The sequence below is a fragment of the Mercenaria mercenaria genome, chromosome 2 (genome assembly GCF_021730395.1).
Source record: "Mercenaria mercenaria strain notata chromosome 2, MADL_Memer_1, whole genome shotgun sequence".
Taxonomy (NCBI): Eukaryota; Metazoa; Mollusca; class Bivalvia; order Venerida; family Veneridae; genus Mercenaria; species Mercenaria mercenaria.
The window spans coordinates 109,597,941-109,612,131 of NC_069362.1; the positions used below are offsets into that span (position 1 = coordinate 109,597,941).

General features: G+C 34.4%; 1 protein-coding gene across 1 annotated transcript; it reads right to left on the bottom strand.

Annotated features, from left to right (window-relative positions):
- Positions 1 to 240: 240 nt before the first annotated feature.
- On the bottom strand, positions 241 to 10,710 carry LOC123562965 (aquaporin-8-like). The gene is made up of 5 exons (XM_045355543.2): positions 10,426 to 10,710; positions 9,898 to 10,024; positions 6,033 to 6,274; positions 5,582 to 5,731; positions 241 to 4,308 (listed from the first exon to the last, which is right to left on the bottom strand). Exons 1-5 carry the CDS (start codon positions 10,644 to 10,646, stop codon positions 4,233 to 4,235), a joined length of 816 nt encoding a protein of 271 aa, XP_045211478.2. The 5' UTR covers positions 10,647 to 10,710; the 3' UTR covers positions 241 to 4,232.
- Between the last annotated feature and the right edge of the window lie 3,481 nt (positions 10,711 to 14,191).

Consider the following 14,191-nt stretch of genomic DNA (forward strand, 5'->3'; position numbering starts at 1 on the left):
ATTTTGTGAAGCACGCGGCTAGCCCCATCTTGTTTAAAACTTCTGAAAATTTTGATAAAAATACGTGATATGTACATTATGTAAAGCTCATTCACACGATTTATCTGGGCAAAACGGACAACGGGACAACATTATACGTACTATTCAGACATGACGCAAAGTTGTATATCTATAATATACCGTATGACTGATATATATCTGAAGTTAAATTAATATTCACACACATCATAATGACATAAATATGTGTACTCACGATTTATTAAATATTGCATTAAATACATTAGCATCATTTACAAAATTAAGACGTATGTAAATAATTCTACAAAGATAAAACATTAAACATTTCACAAGTTAGTATTCCAAGGAAAATAATGTAACAAACAAATGTCTCGATGTAATGAGTACTTGTACAATATCCCTGCAAATGGAATGCAACATGTAACTTTTTATGACATATGCAAGTGATATATCTTCATGTGCACTCTATTTATGATAACACAAAGAGAATACACACTTACAAGGCTGTTGTTCATAACTTAAGGGGACGCATACTTTGAAATTAGAAAAAAGTGGGTGGGGTATGATAAAATTTACCTGCAAAAAAGTACAAGGTTTTGGTACATGAAATGGATACTGTTTCAACTGTTATAAGTACACAAAGGATTGCTCACTAAAATAAAAATGAGAAAACTGAAACAAGAAAGTTATTGTTGAATTACATAAGACTTATTGTGTACATTCAAAGTCAACAATTAAGACTTTTTGGTGCGAAAATAATAGTGCTACACCTTGTCCAAACATTTATCAATGTCCTACAGATTCTAATTTAAAGAAAGAATGTGAAATATGGTCACTGTCTTGCTTTTCATTTCGCATATGTAAGCTAAAACACATTATTTAGTTTGTTTACAAAGTAGTGCATAAGAAAAGATACGGTGGTCAAGGAATGCCACATTCCAAAACTAAAAGAGTATATTCCCCTTAATACATTAAACATTTATCGTTACAGAAGTCTAGTGGCTTACAATAAGGGCCTAGAAATGTTGCCATTATTAATTTTTAACTTGGTATTCATGAACTACAATGCACTTAAATATCAAACACATTCAACAAACTTTTGAAAATGTATTGTCTTAAAAATCCCTAAAATAAGGTATGAAATTTGGTTGAGAGGTCCAATCAATGTGTATATGTGCAAAAGTAACATTCTAATCTTGTTCACAAAAGTTACTAATACACAGCAGGCATGTCAATGATCAAAACTGGACGAATATACAGTTAACCTCACTTTAATGTCATTTATAATTTGTCCTTGAATTCTCCACCATACTTTTCATAACTCTGTTTGCACGAGTTGCACGAGAATGCTGTCATTCACGTAAAAAAATGGGGTCAAATAAGTTGTAAATGCAATATCATCTAAACGTAATTAATGGATTATGCAGTTCAAGATAAACTTTATCTCATAACGTAACGAACTTGTATAATGTTGTAACAACAACTTTACTTACACTGATTTAAGTAGCAGTCGGTTTATAAGTGACTTTATTGATTCATTTTGTGTTTTGTTATTGTTGTCAAAAAGTATAACGGAAGTGCCTCACAACTGAAGCGGAAACCAGTTTGATGCGCAAAGTAGTCCAATGTAAGTAATATTTTTTGACAAATGTCCCCAGAAATTAATAATTTTCTAATATTAAAGACGAATATCTGAATAGGATTCATTATTTGATAAGAAATTATAATCATCGACATGTTTTTTTAAAAATCGTACACGTGCTGACACCTAAGTTGTCTCTCGTTGTTTATTAGAGTTACCTTTCGTCCGGCGCAGTAATACATTTGTAGTGAATCGCCGAGAAGTCGTGGGAAAATTAAAAACCATGTAAATAAACTAAAATTAACCACCTTTTCAAGATGAATTTCAAGTGATCGCCATTATGCATTTAACCCGCCTGACCTGTGTAGCATATTAGATATCTGTTCTAAGGTATTCATTGTGTAGAATGTCATGTTATGCCCTTGCAATGCTAATCCCACTCTGATTTTTTTTGTTTACATTTTTATCAATGAGAAATATGGCGTCCATCCCGAGCTGAAATGACGTGGCGTTAAATTTTTACATGTTTAAGCAAACCTGATGTGTTAGAAAGAAAATCTCATCCCTTCAACATTATTTGGAACACTGTTATTGTAAAAAACCTGTTTTTTCCTTATACAAAAGCTTAATATTTTGTGTTGAATGTACTTTCACAAAGACCTCTGTTTTCCTATTACATTCATAGTACCATATCCTTATCCACAAAAAACTGAATATTACAGGTGTCCATCAGTATTATATCAGTTTAGGAATATGTTTTTTATTTTCCCACCATCGATTTCTTGAATATGCACCCCATCCGCATTTCTGTATGAACTGTGAATGTAGCAATATGCGTCCCCTTAACGACGTTTGCACGCAATATACAATGTTTGTACACAATAAAAACATGGATGTACATAAAAACAAGGTTTTTATCAACATTTGTACACAACATATAGCTGTTTGTAAGTACATAAAGACATTTATACCCAATATAACAGTGTTAATTTTGTACACAGTAAAACGACGTAAGTACACAATTTAACAACGATTACACACGGTATATAGATTATAACAACGTTTGTACACAACATAAAAACGTTTGTACATAATATAATTGTGGCAATACAGGACACCAACAATGGAGGAAACACGAAGCATCGAAGGCGTTCCATATTAAAGCCTGTTCCAGGAACAAATTCTTTAGTGTTTAATATGATGTGCTTTTTTACTGCAACCATCTACCATATTGCTCCTTACCCATGAATTAACACTATTTCTGTACCAAATGCATCTAAAATGCACTGTACATGGTTATAAATAAGAGGAACGATTACTCTTATATTCATTTTTGAGTGCAAAATATTAACATAATAATCACTGATACAATAAAATGTCGTTTTTAATTCATAGCTAACCCTGTTTGCTTTTTTTATGATAAGGACTCAAAATTTCTTTTTGTGTTTCGACGCTAATAGGAAACCTGTCATGAACTGGCAGCCTGAACTCACATATATTCAACGTAGAATTATTATAACAAAATGCCCCATTTGATCTGAAAATGTTATTGTGAAACATGGTAACCGTTATAAAAATGTAATTTGTCATAGGCTGGCCGTACAGTACCAGTCTATCTGCACGGCACATGTGGTCAAGCTAATATCATAAGGCATACAGACACTAAACAGAAAAATGGCGCGAAAAAAAGTGGTAGTCGCATAATGGCGGATACAAATAGTCCTCAGTTGTTTTGCTCTGTAGAGCTATTTTCCTTATTTTCTTTGCAATATTTTTGCTAAAATCACATGACAGATCTATGCTTGACATGTAGGTAGCATTTTCATAATGAAATAACAACATGCCAAAATTTTCATGGAAACTTAGATCATACACCACCAGTATAATTTGGGGTCTCATTTTTTAGATGATTTTGCAGTTTGTGTGTTTGACTGAAATTGTTTTTCTTGCATCAAACATGACCCCCACTTTTCTTTTGATTTTTAGTTAGCACTAACAATATTCTTCCAGAAAATGTAAGTTACAGACATTTAAAATGGGTCCTGATGTGTGCTGCGGTCATTGGAAATAGGTCAATTTTATATAGAATAAAGAACAACAACTGACTATCGAGTGTTTGCTGGGTATCTTGAAGTCTTTATCAGGGTGTCAGAACTTATTTTTGAGTGAAATAGTTAGTTATTATTATACTGAATTAATTAAAGAAAATGTTAAGTGTTTTTGTTTGAATAATAACCTTTATCTCTTGAAGTAAACTACATTTTGGGAAGCAAATCCCAATCTATGTACAATTGGTCCAGAAAACTACATTGTCCTAGAAGAGTTATATAGCTATCACTGGCTTCACTTTTCCATTTAGGACCGATTTTATTCGGATTAAATATTGCAATGTCAGCATGAAAGCAAAGTATGGCAGCTAAATCACTATAGAACTGAGGTATCCGGTATCCAGTTTCCACACGGAAAGCAACAGCAGATGCAGTTTGAATTTTTCAGGTACCATCTCTAGTTGTAGTCAGATGAAGAATATTGCCATATAATTTCCCAGTGCCTATTTATAGTATTTTGCGAAGAAGTTATTTTACAATATGCCCAACGAAATCTGCTCACGTGATATAAAATTGCACTTGGTTTAATCATTGACAGTTAAGCCCGATACCGTTGTTGCTCGGGCTATCCAGCGTTGGTTTGCGGAGGTGAATAAAAGCCTGAAACGAAATTAACAGTGTTAAAGACACGCCAAAAAGTCCAATGTAGCTATTAAATGATTAAAACATATGGTATATTTTCATTGATGGACACGCCGCCAAATTTATGCGGATATTTAGATTTTTTTTAATCGAGCGGTTCAATAAGTTCTGGGCAGTATTTATATATAAACATTCGGTCGTGTCTAAACAGTTTGAAAGCGCTGCAATGTGTAAATGATATAAAATTGAAAGAAGTCTTTACATTTGTACTTTACATCATACATAATTATGAGAATATACTTTCTTTTAGCTTCAACGTTATCTTTAACGCGATTGTTTCCCATTTAGTATGTAATTGCGAAGTAGCTGTACATTCCGAGGCATGTTTAACTAGAATCTAGTAGGAGATAGAAGAAGTTTCCGGCTTATATACTAACCTAACTAGTAGCTTAATGAACTATATAACATGTTAAAACTTGAAACTGCGGTGGCCCAAACAGGATGCCATAGAAACACCTGTGCGACCAACATCATATGACTTGGATGATTGCAATATATCATTTATTGTGTTAATGATACATCTTATGGAATAGGTGAATGGATGTGTTCATACGCCTGTCACATGGTGTCTGAATAAAATTTGCATTTTATTACTTTTATCCACATGGGCTTAATGTATATAACCTTGAATCTTAAAACGACTTTCGCTATAGATTTAAGTCAACCCTTTTTAATGGACTTTTAAAGATATATTAGACCCAAATCCTTATCTGAAAATAAGAACAATTACTTCACAGTATTTATGTAAACATAATTGACAGTTTAAAATAGTAAACACCTAACACATTCCATTCGTCCGTCCGTCCTTGATGTCGAGACGTTCATTTACGATCCCTTTTTGGACTTGACAATGCTTCAACTACTTATGTTCCTTGTGTACTCAACTCTTAACTGTAGAGTTTCCATCCAACTCAAACAACATCAACATGAAATGAGGTGCCCGAGTGGTCGAGGTGCCCGAGTGGTTGAGGTGCACGAGTGGTTGAGGTCCCGAGTGGTTGAGGTGCCCGAGTGGTTGAAGTGGCTTACTTTGATTCACTTACACATCGCCGCTTTCGATTCGAAAACCTCTCTTAGGGTATAGAATTGTTCCATTTGGCGAAGCCATCCTACTGACTTACGCCCCCAAGCTTGCTCAACTGGTTCTACTTTGCCCCTTTTAGGGTTCGCCAGAGCTGAATTAAACCAAACTTTCAAAAGAAATATTGTAGATCGCGGAGATCGAACTTACTTGTATAATAAAGCTGCCAAGATGGCACCGAGAATCGGACCAATCCAGTATATATAATGGTATTCCCACGCATTGTCTAAAACCGCACTTGCCACAATTGCCGGTCCGATGGCTCTAGCCGGGTTCATAGAGGCACCAGTCAACATACCCCTGAAAAGGAATGAACAAGTCATTTACTGATAAGGTATTTTTATACATGATATGCTTATATTTTTTCAGTTATGTACCACCTGTAAAGGAACGTAGTTTTAAAAACAGCGGTATCTCGAGTTTTATTTTTGTTACTTTAAATTCTTGTACCTTTTAAATGTAAAGTGACAAAGCCTACTTGGGACAAAGTTTAAATTGTAACATTTGCGATCTTCCATGACTATATAACACACATATAATTTTTTAAACAAAGGAGTGCAATGAAACTTAATTCGGCAATTAATTTTGAGGAGATTCATACCCCGCCATGATGTCCACAGCCACAGCGAAACCTATAGCCAGAGGCGCAAGTGACGTTTTGGTTCTCGGATTTACAGCGGACATCAGCACCGTGAAAACGAGCACTGTTGTCAACACCATTTCTATAAGCAATCCCCAACCCGGTTTTACATTTTCTGTTGATACCGAGTCTGGGACGTCATACTTTCCAAGGTGGTGAACCCCTCCCTTAATCATTGAATACACACCCGATGGCAGAGTACCCTGTAACAGACAGAAGTTGTAATTAAACTTTAATTCTGTAGACAGGATAAACAAACTGCTTGCCTTCCGGTAATGTACCCCGTAACAAAGGTTGTCATTAATTAGTTAAGCGGGAAACTACTTCAAGTCTTTCAGTTAAGTGCCCTGCAACAGAGAGAAGTTGTCATTAATACCGAAAGCGGGAAACTACTACAAGTCTTTCGGTAAAGTGCCCCGCAACAGAGAGAAGTCGCCATTAATACTGTAAGCGGGGAAACTACTACAAGTCTTTCGGTAAAGTGCCCCGCAACGGACAGAAGTCGCCATTAATACTGTAAGCGGGGAAACTACTACAAGTCTTTCGGTAAAGTGCCCTGCAACAGACAGAAGTCGCCATTAATACTGTAAGCGGGGAAACTACTACAAGTCTTTCGGTTAAGTGCCCTGCAACAGAGAGAAGTCGCCATTAATACTGTAAGCGGGTAAACTACTACAAGTCTTTCAGTTAAGTGCCCTGCAACAGAGAGAAGTCGCCATTAATACTGTAAGCGGGGAAACTACTACAAGTCTTTCGGTAAAGTGCCCCGCAACAGAGAGAAGTCGCCATTAATACTGTAAGCGGGAAAACTACTACAAGTCTTTCGGTAAAGTGCCCCGCAACAGAGAGAAGTCGCCATTAATACTGTAAGCGGGGACAGAAGTCGTATTCAATGCCGTAAAGGGGAAACTACTACAAGTCTTTTGGTGAAATGCACCGCAATAGACAGAAGTCGTATTCAGTGCTGTAAAGGGGAAACTACTAAAAGTCTTTTGGTAAAGTGCCCCGCAACAGACAGAAATCGCATTCAATGCTGTAAAGGGGAAACTACTACAAGTCTGTTGGCAAAGTGCATCGCAATAGACAGAAATCGCATTCAATGCTGTAAAGGGGAAACTAGCATTAGAGAGAAATTGCACATTTAATACTGTACATGGGAAACTATAAAAGTCTTTTAGTTAAGAGCACCGCAAAAGAGATAAGCAAAGGAATGTAATAATAATTTAACAAACATTACTAATGAACTTTGGCTAAACCAATATTAGTCAATGCAAATAATATTATTATGCAAATATAATGTGACAACTGTATTTATATTCATATCTTACATAGTCAGAGTTTAAAGCTATCGTCGTTGGGCAATCAGGACAGAAAATTCGAATTGTGAGATCTTTAGTGTAAATATGACCTGCATTGAACGCTCAGTGAACATTAAAGAGTAAAAGTTTTGAACAAATCAGTTATCCCTGTTTCTCGTATTCTCAGGGTTTCTCATATCCTCGTTTTTTTGCCTTAAAGTTGTCAAGTAATTTAATGTTTGTTATTTTCTAGACAGGAATGGTACAAAACTGACACACTGAAAATTTCAAGTGATTTGAACGCATTTTGACGAAACTACCAGCATTTTATTCAATTTTCAAAAAAAAAAAAAAAAAAAAATCCTTATTTTTATCTGGTGGTATTAGCAAATTTGCCATAAATTATTGATTATGCAATTAATTGTCATATTTTTTGATGTATTTACTACAGAATATATCTTTTTATTTTACAATGGTAATTTTAATGTTTTAAATTCTACAACTTATTTGTGATGAAAAGTCAAATCTAAATCCACGGGAATACGAGAAACTCTTGGTCCATTTCTGCGGGTGAGGGTGGTATCAAATACTGTAACAAAATAATTAAATGGGATAATGTCTGTAACATTTTATGATTCCATCTGGAAGACAAGTGAATTTTCTACAAAATAACATCCAAATGCTGTTTATGAAATGGTTTTCTGTTACTGGGAATAAAAACAACCCCTTAGCCCCGCGAGAATATGAGAAAACAGGATACTTGACGATAATTTGTTTGACAACTTTTAATCAGTTATTTATGGAGAAATTATTTCGCCGACCTCTGGATTCGCGGGGCTGAGGTTTCGGCAAGTATGTTCGAATTCAGATTACCGGGCTCAGCCTCATAGAATTGCTTCAGCAATATTCTATATTTACATGATGACGACAAGACCCTTAAAGATTGATAAAAAATGTTCAGACGCTGTGCATAATTTAGTTAAACTAGGATGCATTAGTGTAATCTACAATGAGAAAAGTTTTATCAAACTTACTACACTTGAAGCATCATATCTCAAAATGAATTAGATTAGTAAAAATACACTCCTCCGAGATAACATATATGTTAGTCACGAGTTTGACCATAATTCACTATATTAAGGTATTGGACCCCTAATAGTGATGTTTAAAAAATGGCATTTGCTTGGTATATTCTTCAAGTTGACCATGTTTCGCACTGTGTTGCAAATTTTAAACAACTTTTACCGTGCCGTTTTTTGTAAATTTTGTATAATTTATGGTATTTCCTCAAGCTCGAGCAGAGACAAATTTCAATGAGATGGCCACTGTCTAAAACGTTTGTAGATAATTCATTACAGCATTAATGTTGATAAAAGAAACATCAAACTATTGTTAAACAATTATAAAACACAAAATAAAACTGTAAATATCCTTTTTTCTAGGGTGCCTCAAGTAAACAGATTTAATGAGACAGAATTCTAACTCCAACATTGAAAATTTAAGGTCGAATCCTGTGGGTCCGTTTTGAATTTTGCTCACTTTATTAAAAAATAACCTTGGGGCAGAAGTAAAACCTACCTGCATTTCTTTCACAATATGTAATCTAAAGAATGAAGGCAAAATAGAGAACTTTTACCGCATGTAACTCAATATTTTTCAAGATGTCTAACTCTACCCCTCCTGATTCAGGGGTAAATTCACTTTGAACAGCATAAAATTGCTTATAAAATGAATTTTTTTCACTTTTGTACAATAAATCCATAATAAGTCTGGAAAAAAAGTAAAAACTTACTAGAAAAAAGGAAAATATGGAGAGAAAAAATTTGGTCCCAGTGGGGCTTGAACCTACGCCCTCCTGAAAATTGCAGTCAAAGTAGGTTTATGGTAGAAATTGAATACTCTTCAAAAAGGAGGTACTCTATTACGGGTCCAATACCTTAACGTCAAGTGTTTTGGTACTGAAATGAAAACGAAAACGAAAAACGAAGCTCACATTATAGTTGCGGAGTTAACGTAGAAAAAGATTAAGGTTTCTCGCATTTGGTTATAGATGTCAAATTTGATTTCTTACGAGTACTTCTAAACGCAGTCAACAAAATGGGGAATCTCGTTTGAAAGTTTTTTTTCGGAAATATTTGAAATAATGGCTTTGAAATGGTATTGTGACCTACTAATCAGTGTGTACAAAGCTCAGATTCGACTTTAAATTTATTTCAAGTTAACATTATTTTATCTGTGTATAATGAATTTGTTTTGTCTGTTATTTTTGTTTCTTTAGTTCAGTATATATCTGTACCAACTGTCACCAAAACTCTTTAATGAACATACAGAAAACGCAATAGTTAAATTACTCTTTAAAACTTCCGATGTCGTCGTTTCGTATATAACACCTAGTTCTGTTGAGTAAGCAAAATTTAATGGCTTATAAACTCAACTACTTGTCTACTATCACCATGTTTCATATATAAAAACTGGTCATTGTGTAGATATTTTTTCCGCACTGGGTCGAAATAATCTAGTAAACTTGCCCTGACCAACGCAGCTCCAAGAACTCCACCCACAATTTGACCAATAATGTACCCGGGTGCTAGGAATACTGGTAGTCCACCAGCCAGTGTGACTCCCAATGTCACAGCAGGATTAAAATGTCCACCACTGAAGAAAAAATCGTAAACATTATGTACATGAAAATTGTAGGCCTAAGGTTTTATGTTTCATCCTCATATAAGTGAGCCAAGTGGTCAACGATTCAAGAATGGCCGATGTCTTAAGTGCTGGTACGAGTCATGATGTAGTCTTTGAATCATTTATATTACCCTTGTTGCAAAAAAGTGTTTTAAAACGATGCTATTCACATCCAGTCAGGTACCGAATTCGTGAAATTTGAAGTTGTTTGTATAGATTTCACGCTGAATAATAAATTTTGGGTACACGAAAAACTTAAATCCGCGCAAATGTATTACAAACATGATATTTATCACAGACCAGGCAAGGGTAGGTAGGTGTAAATGTATCATAATATTATTGGAATAAACTAGCTGCCATTAATCACTTACCTTATTTCACCTAACCCCATAATAAGTAGGGCAATAGTGAGCCCATGTCCCAAGGCCGCGCTGGTAATATTCCCACTGACCAACGCACAACATCCAACAAACACGAACAGTGTAACACCAACCATTTCCGCTATTATAGGCCTCCATATCCTATCAAAGGACCCTTCAGATTCCCTGGAGGCTGAATTGTTTCTATTTATTAAGTATTCCGTATCGGCCATTATCCTTACGAACGAAGTTATAACCTATATTATAGATGAACATCTGTCGTATCTGATAAAGTCATGTGTCTACAATCTATATAATATATTTCCCTTTCTCTGCATACAGTTATTGTAATGTAAACCTTAAGAGCATTTTATTTAAGAAGCATTGATTTGTCGTTGAATAAAATCATTTTTTGGAGTTCCGACGCGGAGGAGTTGTATTACGAGAGCGCAGTTGCGACAATACACATCTGCAACAAAAAAAATACACATCTGCACGAAAACAATGATTTTATCCGAGAAAAAAATCATTGTTTGAGACATATCGATTCTGACAAGATATCAAGGATTTCTATCTCATCTCTGACGACATCCACCAAATATTTGCTGATTTGTATAACATGAAAATGCCGCTTTACCTGGGAAAAATGGAGGATTTTTTCTTTCCGCCATTTTCCGTCTAGCTCGGAAGTGCTGCTCGATTACCTATTTAGTACTATAGTGCATTTTATTTGACCTGGCGGGGCGGGGTTTCGCGACGGTCCACTACATTATTGTGCAGGGTGTGTAGTACATGTCACCAATGTAGCGTTGAATTTTAGTCGTTGGTTACCGAAGATATTGCTCTACCTATTTTGCTCGTGTTTTGAGATTGCCATTAGATCAAGTCAGAGATCAACTCCGCCCCTCCAGGTCGAATAAAACGCACTATATTGTATCTTTAAGAAAACAGTGGCTTTCTATAATAGTTTTAGTTTCATTTGTGTAGTAACAGTAGCTTAATTGCATGAAAAATACCAAGTGTGCCAATACGGTAATTTTCCTCAAAAATAGTTGTCGCGACATTACTTTTAACCAATTCTCCTACTTGGAGCTTATTTTTGACCTGTTCTATTTTGTACTCAGACTGCAAGCAAATAACACATAAACACTGTTAACTATACAAACTTTCAAATCTGATAGCTATGTATGGTTAAAATTCAAGGTCTAAATATGCAATTCTTGAGAGAAAAAAAAACACACACAAAATAGTGATAATGTATTATTTCTTTTACAAATTTCACAGCAAAATTGCAATGAAATATTCATTTAGTCTACCGAAATCTTACCAAAATTGCCTAATTATACATACATCTTGATAAATTTTAATTCTGGTCAATGTTGTTGTTATAGGTATACAGAAGTAAATAAGTTTGCTATACGTTCTATATAAAATTAGCAATCTTCTGAGAGCTGTAACACATAACCAGACCCATTTTAAAAAGGATTACTAGCCTTATGTTCTTAAATGACCCGCAATAAACCACAAAAGAACATCAAGAAAAGTAGTGGGGCATGTATTTTCTAAGAGAGATTATTTGTCTGACAGGTCAACACGATAGAATATCTTCCAAACTGATAGCTAAAATGTGGGTATGAACACATGTATGATTAGGTTTGTTTACATTAACGATCTCCTTGAAAATGCTACCAAAATGTCAGATAAAGGTCCACAATGAAATAAAAACAGGACCTGGCTTACATAAAATATGAAAATGTCACTTTAACTTGGAAGAAATGGAGGGTTTTTTTGTGAAAATCAGAAAGTTTTCACAACTTGAAAGCCAGATTTTTTCCAGAGAAATCCATATATCATCCAACAACTGAAATCTTATATCGTTGGTATATCGAACCAATATCGTTAAACTAATCTGTTTATGATATTATTGTCTGACAATTACCCGGTATTGGACTGATATATGTTGCAAACAATATAAGATCGACATAACCAAAACTTAAAATCAGCCAGATATAGAAAACCGTATCGGCCCGATATCTGCCTGTTGGGTTGACCGATAGACGCTATAGGTTGTTGGCTTGAACGACATGTGTAATCTATAAAATTTGACAATGCTGAAGAACTTAAAGAAGAAAATTTATTGACTCCAGTTAATGGTCATTCAATATGACATAAAAGTAAATATGATGATATTATCAACAATGCAAAACTCAACAAAAGCTTGATATTAGCGTACCAAAAAAAAAAAAAAAATAAAAAAAATAAATAAAATAAAAAAATAAATAAAAAAAAAAAATACTATGGAGCTCCTAAGATAAGATGCTCGATACTTTTTTATTTCACCATTTATAAATGTTAATACGTTACAACGAAATTTATTTTCGAAATCATATTCCGTGTTTCTTGTTTTTTCTTTCGAAAATATTAATTCGTTTGGATTTTTAAAGTTAGTTCTTTTACAAACACTTATTGTTCATTCCTTTTTTCCAAATATATGAACAACAGTAACAACTTACCATACAAATTGCTCATTGTGTGTCTGGAATTTTCGACAATTGTTTTCTGACTGTAGTGCTTAGGATAGTTTCCTAATTTTGGCAATTTCTAAAATGGCATATATACTTCGATCTGCGATGGTAGTAAAGTTAGAATTCTACTTTTAAATGGTTATGCATCGGACTTTATTGACCTAATGAAGATTTTTGTACGTTGTCTACCCGTATACATATTTTTACTAAAATTAAAGACCCACCGCAACCTAGTGACCTACATTTTCCTCCCACATGAACTTCATGCAAATCATTTTGATAATACTAGTACAATACGACATTTCTACAAGGTTACATGTGGACAATTTAGGCCCTCCCTGAATTCATTTGTTTTCACAACTTCATCTGCAAACTTATTCAGTCAATCCCTTTTTTCTGAATCAGTATAGTTTTAAAACATAGAATAAGAACTATCTTACACAGCAGAAATAAAGTATGGTCTAATTTGATCTTAATTTAACATGTACTATGCATACTGCTACATTAATTAATAATATATTTTGAGTTAAACACATTGTCTTGGCCTTATATATGTCACGGCCTGTTTGTAACTAGATACTTGCATTTCTCAATGTTTTAATCCAAATCATGTATAATTACCCGCATGGAAACACAAAAGAATACAGTTATTTTGTGGCGCGTCTTTAAGACTTAACAGAAAAGTACAGCAATATACACATGTCTGGTTGATGCTGACGAACACAAAATTCTATTTGATTTAATAGAAACTGTAGGTTCAGCTTTCAATTATTAGATTGAAAATAAATATGAATATGTTCAAGTTTTAACTTTTTGTATATCAACCTTGATTCCATGAAAACCACAAGACAGTCTATTCGTGTCAAGTGGGGAAGTTGTTTTTTTTGTAGTTATACAGAAAGTGATGAGAAATTTTTCTTAACCCAACGTGCCAATAAAGCTTTCGAAAATACCGGTAGTACAAAAACGAAAAGTCTAAAGTTTACCACTATACTGAAAAATTGTTTTATGAAGAAGCAGCAATACTTTAAACATGTCTAGTACATTTTGCACGCTCAATGTCGAGCAGAGAACCGGAACACTGTTGGAGTAGTTATACGACAAAGAGGTAGAAAGCTCTGAGGTCTGAGGTTCTTTGTCATTTAACGGGCATGTTTCCGCAATTATTTACACATACATTTTGTATTTATCACATCTTACTGTATTTCCTGGTCACAGAAAGTGTTTCTCATTTTGCAACTTATGTCTTAGGG